This window comes from Apis laboriosa, unplaced genomic scaffold (assembly GCF_014066325.1).
Source record: "Apis laboriosa isolate Shangri-la unplaced genomic scaffold, ASM1406632v1 scaffold21_cov150, whole genome shotgun sequence".
Lineage (NCBI taxonomy): Eukaryota > Metazoa > Arthropoda > Insecta > Hymenoptera > Apidae > Apis > Apis laboriosa.
In genome coordinates, this window is record NW_025222365.1 from 2,770,300 (window position 1) to 2,786,818 (window position 16,519).

General features: G+C 34.2%; 1 protein-coding gene across 2 annotated transcripts in view; it reads right to left on the reverse strand.

Moving 5' to 3' along the window:
* The window catches only part of LOC122712970 (cadherin-99C), a 110,485-nt gene that overhangs the window by 39,471 nt on the left and 54,495 nt on the right, over positions 1-16,519 (reverse strand). For both annotated transcript variants that reach the window (XM_043933056.1, XM_043933055.1), the window contains exons 2-3: positions 10,678-10,756; positions 1,048-1,113 (exon numbers count right to left, since the gene is read on the reverse strand). In XM_043933056.1, coding sequence (XP_043788991.1) covers positions 1,048-1,113; positions 10,678-10,756 — 145 coding nt within the window. The remainder of the gene's footprint in view (positions 1-1,047; positions 1,114-10,677; positions 10,757-16,519) is intronic.

Consider the following 16,519-nt stretch of genomic DNA (forward strand, 5'->3'; position numbering starts at 1 on the left):
GAGCGCTAGAGAGAGAGAGAGAGAGAGAGAGAGAGAGAGAGAGAGAGAGAGAGAGAGAGAGAGAGGTCTTTGTCAGGCTTGCGCTGAAAAATCGTGAAACGACACCCATGGCAAAGAAAAGAAAAGAGAAATCGAATGTAGAGATGATTTCTTATCATCGAAAACTGAAGTTTTCTGAAGAACGAGACGAAAGACGAAAAAGAAGGAAATTTTTTAATATTCGTTTCGAAATTCGAATGTATTGTGATACACATATTTATCACGAAGCGATAGGACGCAGATTCAAAAAAAAGGATCTAATTGGACGAATTGGAAACGAAACGAGTCCAGTATCCATTGCTCGATTGGAGCCTTTCCCTTTGATGGTTCTTCGATCCATCTCGATACAACTTCCGGTTCCGGAGATATGCTCGTGCAAAGGAAACGGTAATTTTTAATCTCGTTCGCCTTGAATCCGATAAAAACTGAGCAAACTTCGAATCGCTGTAATTTCGAAGATAACGACTTCCGGCCGATGGACGGACGAGCAGCGGCGATGATTGGAAGCGCGAAATCATTTAAAATGATTCTGCTCTGATACGTCTGATACGTCTTCCGGTTCGCCAGATACTATCGAAGCTAACTTTTAATTTATTCGCCTCGAAGATTCGTCTAAAAATTGGGAAAATTTCGAGCAACGTCGTCGAAAGATAACGATTTCCGGTCGATCGATCGTTCTAACCTTCCCCTTTAGAAACCGTTTTTCGATTTATCTCGATTTTCGATTTTCGTCCGAGATATCGCCGTAAACAAAAGGATAATTTTTAATCCCAAAACTTCTGGGAAAAAATATACGCGATTCTTTCGGGAATATTCTTCGAGGAAAAAGACATTCGTGATCTACATTGATCATACTTTCGAACGAAATATCGATAATCAGAGAGTGATTATACTTCGATGCTTTCCTCTATCTCCTCGAATCGCGACGAAATTTGTTTGTTTTTGTTGCACGAGAAAAATTGTTTCCATTTCTTTCTTTCCATAACACGAATCGATCAGGAAACTTACCATCTCCCCTGCTCTCCTCGATGTCAAGGATGATATTGGACTGACCCGACTCTACCTCGCACAAGCCTGGAACAAATTAACAAAAATGTTAAGCACACAAGGGTTAACGTTTTCGATACCTCAAATGTATAATGGTTTTACAGCAATTTGCCAAAGTACAATTTTACCACACGTGAAAGCTGTTTGCTCTCGTGTTATACGCGTCGTTACAGATAAACGCTCGGCTCGTACGTTAGATCAATTAGACTTCGTTATCTCGCTTTGACAATTTTCTTCGATTCGATGTATTTTTTTTTTTCCTTTCTTATCGACTATTTCGCGATCTCGCAACGCAACGATTACGAAAGAGTAACTTCGAATGTTTCTTATCGAATTGTCCGCGAATTAGAATTATTAGGGGTGAAGTGAGAGATTGAGAAACTAAGAGAGAGAGAGAGAGAGAGAGAGAGAGAGAGAGAGAGAGAGAGAGAGAGAAAGAGAGAGGTTGTTTTATTTCAATCTTATCTTAGAGGATTATAAAATTCGCTAGGAGAACCTGTTGAAGTCGGTCTTGAACAGGTGCAAGAAATCCGGCTGGCCGGAAACATGACTCAGCGACACAAAACGTCCGCTCCGGGGAGAGAGAAAAAGATGAGCACCGCCAGCTGTTGAAAAACGCTTTGCCAATTATTCCATTTTTATCGCCGCTTAACGATCGAGCAAATTAATCGAAGACAAACCCGAACCGATTATAACGCTTTCCCCCTTTCGCGCTCGATGCGATGATAAAATTTCCAAACGTCGTAATTCCTCCCTCTTTGATAATTGCTTTTAATTTATTAGTTTCTTTTGTTACTTTGTTTATAACTTTTTTCCTTTGTTTTTAGTAATTGCATTTAATTTATTAGTTTTCTTTTGTACTTTAGTTTATAATTTATTTCGTTTGTTTTTAGTAATTGCCTTTAGTTTATTAATTTTCTTTTGTATTTTAGTTTATAACTTATTTCGTTTATAGCTTATTTGCTTTTAGTAATTGCATTTAAATTATTAGTTTTCCTTTGTATTTTAGTTTATAACTTATTTCATTTGTTTTTAGTAATTGCCTTTAATCTGTTAGTTAGTCATTTTATTTAATTTCTAGTCTTTTAATTTCTTCCTTTTTTTAATTTATTTACTTCTTTATTTTGTTTCTTGTTCTTTGTTTTTAATTCATTTACTTTTTTATCTTGTTTTTTATTGTTTTTACTTCTTTGTTTCTAATTCATTTACTTTTTCATCTTGTTTTTTGTTGTTTTTACTTCTTTGTTTCTAATTCATTTACTTTTTTACCTTTTTTTTGTTTTTTTTGTTGTTTTTATTTCTTTGTTTCTAATTCATTTACTTTTTTATCTTGTTTTTTATTGCTTTTACTTCTTTGTTTCTAATTTATTTACTTTTTTACCTTTTTTTTGTTTTTTGTTGTTTTTATTTCTTTGTTTCTAATTCATTTACTTTTTTATCTTTTTTTTGTTTTTTGTCGTTTTTACTTCTTTGTTTTTAATTCATTTACTTTTTCATCTTGTTTTTTATTGTTTTTATTTTTTTGTTTCTAATTTATTTACTTTTTCATTTTGTTTTTTATTGTTTTTACTTCTTTGTTTCTAATTTATTTACTTTTTATCTTATTTTTTGTTGTTTTTACTTTTTTGTTTCTAATTCATTTACTTTTTCATCTTGTTTTTTATTGTTTTTATTTTTTTGTTTCTAATTTATTTATTTTTTTATCTTGTTTTTTATTGTTTTTACTTTTTTGTTTCTAATACATTTACTTTTTTACTTTTTTTTCGTTGTTTTTATTTCTTTGTTTCTAATTCATTTATTTTTTTATCTTGTTTTTTATTGTTTTTACTTCTTTGTTTCTAATTTATTTACTTTTTTACCTTTTTTTTGTTTTTTGTTGTTTTTATTTCTTTGTTTCTAATTCATTTACTTTTTTACCTTTTTTTTGTTTTTTGTTGTTTTTACTTCTTTGTTTCTAATTTATTTACTTTTTTACCTTTTTTTGTTTTTTGCTGTTTTTATTTTTTTGTTTCTAATTTATTTACTTTTTTATCTTTTTTTTGTTTTTTGTTGTTTTTACCTCTTTGTTTCTAATTTATTTACTTTTTCATCTTGTTTTTTATTGTTTTTACTTCTTTGCTTCTAATTCATTTACTTTTTTATCTTGTTTCTTGTTGTTTTTAATAATTGCCTTTAATCTTTTAGTTAGTTTTTTTATTTAATTTCTAGTCTTTTAATTTCTTCCTTTTTTTAATTTATTTACTTCTTTATTTTGTTTCTTGTTCTTTGTTTTTAATTCATTTACTTTTTTATCTTGTTTTTTATTGTTTTTACTTCCTTGTTTCTAATTCATTTACTTTTTTACCTTTTTTGTTTTTTGTTGTTTTTACTTTTTTGTTTCTAATTCATTTACTTTTTTATCTTTTTCTTGTTTTTTGTTGTTTTTACTTCTTTGTTTCTAATTTATTTATTTTTTCATCTTGTTTTTTATTGTTTTTAATAATTGCCGCCCGTGGCAAGAACGGACAGACAGAGAGTCGCTCAGTTCCCCTCCTTCAATGGAGAAACACCGATACACCGATTTTTCTCGATCCTGGTCGCCCGATCGGTCGCCTCAACCTCGCGGGGGAGAGAAAATCTCTCCTTTTCTCTCGTTTTCCCCGGCCGTCTCTCATGAAGGGAGATCGCGAAAGCCACGCGGCCAACGTGGAAATGGCAGCAGGCGAAGGCAAATGTCATCTCGGCGTGTGGTGGAGGAGCGTCTTCCTTCGCCTTCCTCGGCCGTTAGCCGACCTTTCGAAGAGACGATTGAGAAGGAACGCTTCGAAAATCTCGAGCGATCTTTTTTCCTCTTTTACGTTTTCTTCAAATCGATCGAGAAAACGATAAATGGGGATATATATATATATAAATATAAGGATGTCACGTGTTTTTTCCACGTGTATCCTTGAGAGAAGGAACGAGATTTAAATGGGACAGTTTGTTCGCCTTGAGAGAGAGATCGGAGGCAATACAGTGTGTACCTCCTCCGAGATATCTTTTCCAACGAAGAAAGTACTCCGGTACCGTGAACTACCGTCGACTCGTTTCTTGGAAAGCTGGATTAGAAAGTTAGCGAGGCTATCGATAAACGTGTACTCGTATCTCTCGAGTATTCGGGCTTAAGAGCCGCAAATGTAATAATGTCGATAGGAACGTGTTCGAATACACGTTTCGTTAAAATAGCTTAGAAAAGAAATGGTGATAATTCGGGTTCGTGCGAGGTTTATATCTGTAACGATCTGAAAAATTCTGGAAAATAATAGGCCCGTAGTATCTCTCGAGTCAGACTTACGAAAATGCAACGCGTAGATAAGAATTAAATGTCTCGTCAATAATATATTGAAAAGAATTATATGATGATAATAATTGGATTTATTCCTGTAACGATCTAAAAAATTGTATAAAATGATAATCTCTCAGACTTGGCGAATTGTAAATGCAATGATAGATAAGAAAGTGTTTGAAAGCACGTTAAAAAAAATTCGATGATAATAATATTCTACGATATTCATTTCTGTAAGGATTTAAAAATTTTATAAGATAATAAATAATCATATCTCTCGACTTATGAATAGCAAATGCAACGTTAGATGAGAAATTGCCTGAACACACGTTAAAAAAAAGCTCGGTGATAATATTCGATTCATACGATATTTATATCTGTAACGATCTAAAAATTCTTTAAAATAATAATCTCTCGAATCAGACTTACCGAATCGTAAATATAATGATAAATAAAATAATAATCCCATATCTCTCGAATCAGACTTACCGAATCGCAAATACAACGATAGATAAAATAATAACCCCATATCTCTTGAATCAGACTTACCGAATCGCAAATACAACGATAGATAAGAAAGTGTCTGAACGCAAGTTAAAAAAAAATCTCGATAATAATAATATTCGATTCTACGATATTTATTTCTGTAAGGATTTAAAAATTTTATAAGATAATAGGCTCATATCTTTCGACTTATGAATAAGGAATACAACGATAGATGAGAAAGTGTTTGAAATACCTCGAAAAGAATTTCAACGATAATAGTTCGATTTATTCCGATCTAAAAATATAACGATCTAAAAAATTCTATAAAATAATAATCGAGTAAACTCACCGAATCCCAAATGCAACGATAGATAAGAACGAGTCTAAAATATTTCGTCAAAAATATCTCGAAAAGAATCTCGACGATAACAGTTCGATTTATTCCTCCTAACCTAAAAAAATTCTCCTCTAAAATAATAACGGCGAAAACAACAACGCGATATATAAAAGAGTTACAGTTAACCGAGAACAGTTCGAAACGACCGAATTTACGAACACGACGATCCTCCACGACGAAAAAGAGTCCCGCTCCCTTTTGTCGTACGATACGAAGCGTGGAAGCTTCGGTGGGGGGGGGGGAGGAGATATGGGAGCCGGCAGTTCATAATTTTCGGTGATTTACGGAACGGATTCCATGCGTTGCCTCGCTTTTCCGCTCTGCGTATCGATTTTATATGCCGCGCACATCGATGTTTACGAAGGTTGGCCCCGCGAGCAATGGAGGGAACGCGATGGACGAGCGGCGTTTGTACCCGCAGTCAGCTATAAAGCCCAACCGAGAGAGAGAGAAAGAGATAGAAAGAGGTGGGACGCGTACGGACGGCTTCTTAAGCCGTGGATAAAACAGTACACTCGGTCGGTAATAATTCCAACCGAGGATGGATGAAAGGGACGAAGATAGTTGGCCCGTTGCTCGAATAATTAGAAATGACTGCGATCGAATCGAGGAGAAGGAGGGATATATATATCGATCGGTGAAAATTGTACACGTGCTTTGTCTTTCGAAACCAACCAATCGATCCGATAGTATCGCTTTATTTTTCTCAACGCGACGAGGTGGTTTCGTACACGCTTTCCGCGCCACGAAATTGTTGAAACGACGGGGAAAATTTATATTAGTTCGAATTCACGAATAGAGTTAAATTAATTTATTCTTACTAATTTATTATTATTTTATTATTATTTGAATATATATATGAGAATTATCGAAAATATAATCGTAATAGAGGCAAACTAAAAAAAGTAAAATAGGATTTTGAGATTATCACTAAAGAAAGTAATTTTATTATTCGAAATTTTTAACTCGGTCACTCCGTTCGAGGTCGGATCGTTGAGCATCGGGACGGACTAACCTCCTTTGAGAGTCAAGTCAGGTCGAACCGTTCGAATGCTCGACCAGCATCGTTGGGATAAATATATATATAAGGAGAAGATCGGGGAGGGGGAGGAGAAGGAAGTCTCTGCGATTGGCGGATTTTCGACGATGGATGGATGGTTAATGGAGATTCAAAAAAAAAAAAAAAAAAAGGATAGGAACAAATATTTGTATAAAAGCACAAATGTAATGCTTTATCCATCCTCCCCTGTTGAAATATCGTGACAGGTTTGATATTTCGGATAATTGTGCAGCGGAATGTTAACGTTAATCTTATTGCTTATGACCTTTCCCTGGATATATCCATCAACTGGATGTTTTCACACAACTCTCTCTCTCTCTCTCTCTCTCTCTCTCTCTCTCTCTCTTCAAATGGCAAATATATAATATTATGCTTTACCGTATATAAACGATATCCAATCAATATTTTTAATAAAATCCCAGCGAGAAACGAACAGCAAAAGGAAAAAAGAAAACCATTCGAATCGATCAACAAATTAATAAGATAAACTTGATACGAGCGAAATGAGAACGCGATCCCAATCGTTCGATCTATAATAAACCGATACTCGGTCCAATTACGAAAATCGATCGTTAAAATTATCGAATCCTCGTTAATCGAGATGGCAGTTGTGATCGAAATCGAAGAAAATCCCGCTCGATTCGTATCCACGCCGTGTAATTCCACGTGTAATAGAGGATAATTGCAACTATATAATACTTAATGCACTTCTCTCTCGAAAGCAGCAAAGTTTAATCTCGAGTTTCGAGAATTCGGCGAACGCGGATCCAGTGAAGACAAAATAGGGAATTCGATAAGGGTTTGAGGTTTTTAATCACCTTTCCCACGATATCCTTTCAGAGAGAGAAGAAAAGAGAAGAAAAGAAAAGAGACGAGAAGAGAAGAGAGAGAAAAGAAAAGAGAAGAGAAGGAAAGAGAAGAAAAGAGAGAGAAAAGAGAAGAGAAGAGAAAAGAGAGAGAAAAGAGAAGAGAAGAGAAGAAAAAAGAGAGAAAAGAGAGGAGAAGAAAAAAGAGAGAAAAGAGAAGAGAAGAGAAGAAAAAAGAGAGAAAAGAGAAGAGAAGAAAAGAGAAGAGAAGAGAAGAGAGAGAAAAAAGAAAAGAAAAGAAGAGAAGAGAAGAAAAAAGAGAGAAAAGAGAAGAGAAAAAAAGAGAGAAAAGAGAAGAGAAAAAAAGAGAGAAAAGAGAAGAGAAGAGAAGAAAAAAGAGAGAAAAGAGAAGAGAAGAGAAGAGAGAGAAAAGAGAAAAGAAAAGAAGAGAAGAAAAGAGAGAGAAAAGAGAAAAGAAAAGAAGAGAAGAGAAGAGAGAGAAAAAAGAGAGAAGAGAAGAAAGAGAGAAGAGAAGAGAAGAAAAGAGAGAGAAAAGAGAAGAGAAGAAAAGAGAGAGAAAAGAGAAGAGAAGAGAAGAGAGAAAGAAGAGAGAGAGAGAGAGATAGCAACAGTTGTCGTCCCCTCTCCCTTCCTCCAATTAGGAAAAAATTCGCGCTTCTTTCTTCATCTTACGCGAAATAATTACACTTTTTCGCGTTTACATCTTAACATTGTTCCTATCGATGAATTATTGGATGATTCGGAGAAGAGTTGATCGCAAGTAATAACTGTAGAAATTATCCTGCTTCGAACGTATCATATAAGTTTTATTCGAAAGATCGAGACCTGTTAATTGAGAATCTTTCGCAATTTAAGACGAGTTTAGGAACGCGGAATAGGGTTCCCATCTATTGGAGGTAAGCCAGTCTAACCGTGTCCGAAGTAGTTTAACTTTGATTGTCGTTAGACTGCTGGTCATTTAATGGGAAATCTATATAGTTCAAGTTTCGAACTATTATTAAACGGTTCACGGTACCTTCAGTATTCAGGTATGTGACAACCGAGGCTCAAATTTTGATGAAATTCCAAATAGGTAGAAGTAGATCTAATATAACCTGTGATAATGAATCTCTTTCTAATAATTTTGATCGTCGTTGTTGTTGTTGTTGTTGTTAATAAATTAATACGACCAGAAATTTACAAATACGTAATCGTGATTAAAATTAAGTGGATCTAATTTAACCTGTGACGATGAATCTCTTTCTAATAATTTTGATCATTGTTGTTGTTGTTAACAAACTAAAACAACTCAAAGTTCCTAAATATGCAATCGTGACGATGAAAAATTGAAGGATACAAAAAAACAATTTCAATCTTTTTCTAATAATTTTGATCCTTTTCTAATAATATATTCTTATAAATAATAAATTCACCTTCCTCCTCCTTACTCCTTCCCCCCTTCTCCTCCCCAGAGAAGTTGAGATTAAACCGAAATGGAGGTCGTTGTTGTTGTTAACAAACTAAAACAACTCAAAGTTTCCAAATATGTAATCGTGATCAAATTAAGTGGATCTAATATAAGTTACGACGATGAATCTCTTTCTAGTAATTTTGATCGTTATTGTTGTTGTTAACAAACTAAAACAAGTCAAAGTTTTCAAATATGTAATCGTGGTCAAATTAAGTGGATCTAATTTAACCCATGACTATGAAAAATTGAAGGATACAAAAAAAACAATTATATCTTTCTAATAATTTTGATCGTCGTTGTTGTTGTTAACAAACTAAAACAACTCAAAGTTTTTAAATAATGTAATTATCTTTTTCTAATAATTTTGATCCTTTTTTAAATAAAATATTTCTATAAATAATAAATTCACCTTCCTCCTTCCCCTTCCCCTCTCTCCCTCCTTTTCCTCCCCAGAGAAGTTGAGATTAAACCGAAATGGAGGTCGTGTTGTTATTATCAAACTAAAACAACTCAAAGTTTCCAAATATGTAATCATGATGAAATTAAATGGATCTAATTTAACCCGTGACGATGAAAAGTTAAAGGATAAAAAGAAAAAACAATTATCTCTTTCTAATAATTCTGATCATCGCCGTTGTTATTAATAAATTAAAACAATCCGAAATTTCCAAATAACTGTGATCAACGAAGATCAATTTTGGTTGGATGAAATTAAATTAATTTAACCAATGAAAATGAAAAGTTAAAGGATAAAAAGAAAAAACAATTATCTCTTTCTAATAATTCTGATCGTTGTTATTAATAAATTAAAACAACCCAAAGTTTCCAAATAACTGTGATCAACATAGATCAATTTTGGTTGGATAAAATTAAACTAATTTAACCAGTGAAAATAAAAAGTTAAAGGATAAAAAGAAAAAAACAATTATCTCTTTCTAATAATTCTGGTCGTTGTTATTAATAAATTAAAACAACCCAAAGTTTCCAAATAACTGTGATCAACGAAGATCAATTTTGGTTGGATAAAATTAAACTAATTTAACCAGTGAAAATGAAAAGTTAAAGGATAAAAAGAAAACAATTATCTCTTTTTAATAAATCCATTCAAAGTAATTCAATTTCGATCATCGTTGTTACTATTAACAAAAACAACTCAAAGTTTCCAAATATATATATAAATCGCGATCAATTTCGATCAATGAAATTAATCTAATTGAACCAGTGACCAGTGATGAAAAATTAAAAAGGACACAAAAAAAAAAATTAAAAAATAATTTCTAATCCCATAAATAATAAATTCACCTTCCTCCCCCTCTTTTTCCCTCCTTCCCCCCTTTCCCTCCCCAGAAAAGTTGAGATTAAACCGAGATGGTGGGAATATTAATAGTCGGCGCAGCATCGTTGGCGCTACGTTTCCGACAAGCGAGCCGACGCCGCGATAAAACGCTTAAAAAGTTGCGCGTAGCCATGGGTAATTAAGGGTTAAAGGGTTAAGTTGGTAACGTAGCGAACGAGAGAGAAGAGGGGAAAAGCTTGTTACACAATCTGTCACCGTGCGTTGGATCGTGCGCGAGAGGCAATAACTCCGCGCGTGCCTTCAATCCCGGACGTCCACGAATAAGCCCGGCGATAAACCGCGAATAAACATCTACTTGACGTAATTGGCAATCAGCTAAGATAGATTTATACACGGGGAGGGGGGGGGGGGAACGGTTCTAACCCTTCCTCCCTTCTAACACTTTCAACACTTTCCACATTTTTCCCTTTCCCTCCTTCCCTTTTTCTTTTTTTCTTCTTACTCTTCTAGCCACGGATCGAACGAAAATCATCGTTGAGTATTATTATCTTTTCGAAAACGAAAAAACAATTATCTTTTTCTAATAATTTATTTTAATCGTCATTATTGTAGTTAACGAAATAAAACAACTCAAATATTTCCTAAATATGTAATCGTAACCTAAAAAAATTGAATATTGATATAAAAAAAGCAATTTCGATAATTTTCTAATAATTTTGATCTAAGTTAGTCGATAAGTGAGAGATCGATGTGTAGAAATCGGTACTTACCAGCTTTCGAAGATACGTCGTGAAAGCACAAGGACACGCACAGCAAGCGGCAAATCCACGCAAAAGTCGTTGTCTTTGCCTGGAAAGAGAGAGAGAGAGAGAGAAGATAAAAGTGAGCGTGGATAATAAATCTTGTCGATGTCGATAAATATCTGGCGCCATTAACGACGCGCCTGAATTATTCGATACATTCGGCGCGCATTACGCGAAAATCCCCAAATTGCCTCGTTTATAATGGCATCGCACCATATGGATAGTTAATCACCCGTTAAATCAGCAACAGTAGCTTAGGTAGAGATAATAGTTTGCCACGCTCGCGATAATATCGTATGCGATATTATCGCATACGAGCGTGTGCGTAACACTTAACATAAAACGAGACGAGTTTGCGATCGAGACGTATCGGGAAATGATATCGTTCCAGCGATTGTTTTATACGCGCCCCGATCTTTCTTCCCCCCTCCACGTTTCCCAATTTCGAAACTCAGAGAGAGAGAGAGAGAGAGAGAGAGAGAGAGAGAGAGAGAGAGGCAATTAAGTTCCAAACGGTGGTGGGGGAGCATTAAAACGTAAAACCCGTATTATTATCCAAACAAGGGGAGAAGAAATAAGAATCGAAACGAAGGAGGAAGGAGTTTATTGAGAAGAAGAAAAAGGAGAAGAAGAAGAAGAAGAAGAAAAACAACAAGAATCGTATTGTAATTGCAGCCTCGCCCACGAATTATTTTTCTCTCGAGCAACGATTATGGCCTCGGTTTAAAAACCCATAAGTGTTTTCGCGCCACGACTGTAGATTGTACAGATTTCCCATACGGTACGCGTCAAGAATATTTAACGAGCGTCGAACGCTCGTATTCTCGAGAGGAGAATTTCGCGAGGAGTTGGAGGGTGGAAGGGGAGGGGAGAGGGATCACGGCTTGGTCTACGAGGGATCTATGTTAAATGCGGCGCGGAATAAGATTGCGTATGAAACGGTAAGGGGTAAAAGTGATGGACGAGAGGGAACAATGTTATCGACACCGTGTGATCTTCCGTCCGATCGCATTCGAGGCGTTTCTCACAACGAGGCGCGTGCGCGTTCTCGTGTAACTCAACTGCGCCATCTTCCGGCCGAGCAATGGCCGACAGTCAGTCCACGCGTGTTTGCAATTTGTTTCTTTTTTTTCTTCTTCTTTTCTCTTGGATCCATATATATGATTCTGTATAATTTTGAATTTTGAATTTTACTCTTTTCTGTAGAGACGATTTAAATATCGCTATTAACGTAACTCAATCTTCCAACCGAACTTAGTTCGCAATGGCCGACAGTCAGTCTATGTGTATTTGCAATTTTTTTTCTTCTTCCTTTCTCTTGGATCCACGTACGTGATTCTATAGAATTTTGAATTTTGAATTTTTGATCTTTCTCATTCCGTAGAGATGATTTAAATATCGCTATTAACGTAACTCAATTGCGCCATCTTCCGGGCGAGCTTGGTTCGCAATGGCCGACTGTCCATGTGTATTTGCAATTTTTTTTCTTCTTCCTTTCTCTTGAATCCACGTACGTGATTCTATAGAATTTTGAATTTTGAATTTTTGGTCTTTCTCATTCTGTAGAGATGATTTAAATATCGCTATTAACGTAACTCAATTGCGCCATCTTCCGGCCGAGCTTGGTTCGCAATGGCCGACTGTCCATGTGTATTTGCAATTTTTTTTCTTCTTTCTTTCTCTTGGATCCACGTACGTGATTCTATAGAATTTTGAATTTTGAATTTTTGGTCTTTCTCATTCTGTAGAGATGATTTAAATATCGCTATTAACGTAACTCAATTGCGCCATCTTCCGGGCGAACTTGGTTCGTAATGGCTGACTGTCCATGTGTATTTGCAATTTTTTTTCTTCTTCCTTTCTCTTGAATCCACATACGTGATTCTATAGAATTTTGAATTTTGAATTTTTGGTCTTTCTCATTCTGTAGAGATGATTTAAATATCGCTATTAACGTAACTCAATTGCGCCATCTTCCGGCCGAGCTTGGTTCGCAATGGCCGACAGTCAGTCCATGTGTATTTGTAATTTTTTCTTTTTCTTTTTTTTTGGACTCACGTACGCGATTTCATAGAATTTTGAAATTTGGTCTCTCTCACTCTATAGGGATGATTTAAATATTATTATTAACTCAACTGCGCCATCTTCCGGCCGAGCTTGGTTCGCCGAGTCAGTCCACTCGTATAATGCAATTTTTTTTCTTTTTCCTTTCTCTTGGATCCACGATTCTATAGAATTATGAATTTTAAATTTTGGTCTCTCTCATTCTGTAAGAATGACTTAAGTACCTACTAACGTATCTATCAAGTTATCCTAATTGTATTATCACATTGATCTAACGATGAGAATTAATATATAATTTATGCTCTATTGAATAATATTCGCGAAACATGTTCAGAGAATTAGGAAGGCAAGGATAATTAACGTTTCTACGAATTTCAACATCACAACATTAGTAATCGTTCGATGTAAATTTTTCTTCGTGTATCGAGAATGTGTTACGTGAAAAAAACATTGTTTAACACATATCCCAAAATATAAATACTTCTTACGAATATTCTTTTTTCCTTTCTTTTTTTTTATCTGAAGAAAATCCACGTATTCGCATAAATACTTGAAACATCCTATTAGCTCGNCCATGTGTATTTGCAATTTTTTTTCTTCTTTCTTTCTCTTGGATCCACGTACGTGATTCTATAGAATTTTGAATTTTGAATTTTTGGTCTTTCTCATTCTGTAGAGATGATTTAAATATCGCTATTAACGTAACTCAATTGCGCCATCTTCCGGCCGAGCTTGGTTCGCAATGGCCGACAGTCAGTCCGTGTGTATTTTATTATTAATTATTATATTATAGTATATTATTAATTTTTTCTTTTTCTTTTTTTTTAAAACTCACGTACGCGATTTCATAGAATTTTAAAATTTGGTCTCTCTCACTCTGGGATGATTTAAATATTGTTATTAACTCAACTGCGCCATCTTCCGGCCGAGCTTGGTTCGCCGAGTCAGTCCACGCGTATAATGCAATTTTTTTTCTTTATCCTTTCTCTTGGATCCACGATTCTATAGAATTATGAATTTTGAATTTTGCTCTCTCTCATTCTGTAAGAATGACTTAAGTACCTACTAACGTATCTATCAAGTTATCCTGATTGTATTATGATCTAACGATGAGAATTAATATATAATTTATGCTCTATTGAATAATATTCGCGAAACATGTTCAGAGAATTAGGAAGGCAAGGATAATTAACGTTTCTACGAATTTCAACATCACAACATTAGTAATCGTTCGATGTAAATTTTTCTTCGTGTATCGAGAATGTGTTACGTGAAAAAAACATTGTTTAACACATATCCCAAAATATAAATACTTCTTACGAATATTCTTTTTTCCTTTCTTTTTTTTTATCTGAAGAAAATCCACGTATTCGCATAAATACTTGAAACATCCTATTAGCTCGATTCTATCCAATATTATTATTCCAATATTATTCCCAAGTAATTGAAACATCAGTTAAACGCAATCAAACCGTGTAACATGTACACCGATGTAACGAGTGTTGTGCAGAATTTTAATCAGCCGATAAAATGATAAAATTCTAAAATTCTGAAATATCCTAATACGCTCGTTGAAAATGAAAAATGAACGGGATCGAACAAGTTGCCCCCAATGAACGCACACAACTTCTCTCAACTTTCTATCACGCTTCAAGAAACGCTCGTTCCCTCGCTGCGTATTCACATGATGTTAATAACACGCTCGTGGTAATGTTTATGCGCTACTAAATCATACCCTGCCTCGTTCATCAATCCCTCCTAGCATCCTCACCGATTTTAACGATGCAATTCTTGGGTATTATGGCGCATGCTCGGGGTTTTCGTTTCGAGGGAACGATTGGACGTGCGCCAGCTAATAATATGGAAAATATGGAAAGTATCTAGGGGTTAACTGGGGTATTGCTGGGCTATCGTGAAAGAGATTGGGGAAAACGATGGGAGGAAAGGTAAAGGTGACTCGAAACGTCTTTGTTTATCTTGGATTCGTAGGAACGATGGTCGATAAAGTAATTTAAGCCAATTCCGTTTCTTCGAACGAATATCCTCTATCGATTACTTATAGTGATCATTCTGTGAGAATTTATTAGAGATTCCTTTTGTTTTTTCCAGTTTGTTTTATTATCAATAGATTTTACAAATGTTACTCTTTGCGTCATCTTCGTTAGGAAGATTTCTTGTTTTCAGGATTCTGAATATTTCGAGAATTATACATGTATATTTTATTTTATTTCGATAGAATGTTATCTAGATCCAATTGGAAAATAAAATTCCTTTTGTAATTTTGGATTTATCGTGATCTATTTTTCTATAATTTATGAAAATTAAAAATTATAAAAATTATAAAAATTCACTTGCAGAATTCTGAATATTTCGAAAATTGTATAGAATGTAAAGATTATATATTTTTCGAAAGAATATCCTCTCGATTCAATTACAAAATAAAATTATTATTTAATTACATATATTTCTAATTTCTTCGAAAGAATATCTCGATTCAATTGGAAAAATAAAATTCCTTTTGTAATTTTTGAACATTCTAAAATATTGGCAATGGATTTATTGCGAATTATTTTTCTGCGAATAAACTTGACTATTTTGAAAATTGTGTCAAAGTATAAAGATTATATATATTTCTATTTCTATTCGAAAGAATATCCCCCCAATTCAATTACAAAAATAAAATTCCTTTTGTAATTTTATAAAATATCGGCAATGAATTTATCGTGAATTATTTTTATTTTCACAATCTGATGAAAAAATTTACTCGTTCAGAATTCTGAGTATTTCGAAAATTGTATACAGAGTGTAAAGATTATATATTTCTATTTTTTCGAAAGAATAAATTCTCTCGATTCAATTACAAAAATAAAATTCCTTTTTTATAATTTTCTAAAATATATTTATCGTGAATTATTTTTCTTTACAGTCTGATGAAAATATTTATTCATTTGCAGGATTCTAAGTATTTCGAAAATTGTGAACTATTCTAAAATATTCACCAACAATATTTATCCTGAATTATTTTTCTGCGTATAAATTTAATTATTTCAACAATTATACCGGGGTGTAAAGATTTCTGATACTTCATATTCCCAGTCTTTTTAACCTGTCTCCATCGCGCACCTTCAACCGTTTTAACGCTATCAGTCTCATCGGATCCTCCCTATTAAAGAGTACGTAAGCGTGTTTGAAGCAAGTTTCACGGCCACTTCCGTGCGTGGGTGGCGAGTTATTGCCGTCTCGCGTTGCCGTCACGAAAAAAAACCGTCACCTTTTATTATCCGACATCCAATAGAGAATTCAACTTGAATTTGAATTTTTCTCGCCCGTTTTAATCGCACCTATCACACGAGTTCGTTAATTTTCCAATAAGTTGAACGGCAACAATAAAGATTTCCCTTTCATTAAAAAAGAAAAAAAAAAAAACTTTTATCGATCGACAAATCGAAACCATTTTCTTAACAGATCGAATAATTGAATCGTGTAGTAATTGATCGATGAAACGATTTTCAACGTCCGTCTCGAAACTCATGAAAGTCGGATTACACTGATTTCTATTCATAACACGTTTCCACAATTATTTCTTTCACGATTACTTCATTACTACTTTCTTGGTTACCTGCCTTATTAATCGAGAAAAATACGATCGAGCTATCTAAAAGCGAAATCGAGCAATTCGTGGCAGAGAACGAGCCAATGAACAATTTTTAACAGAAACAGAATGCACAGAATGAAGGTATAAAAA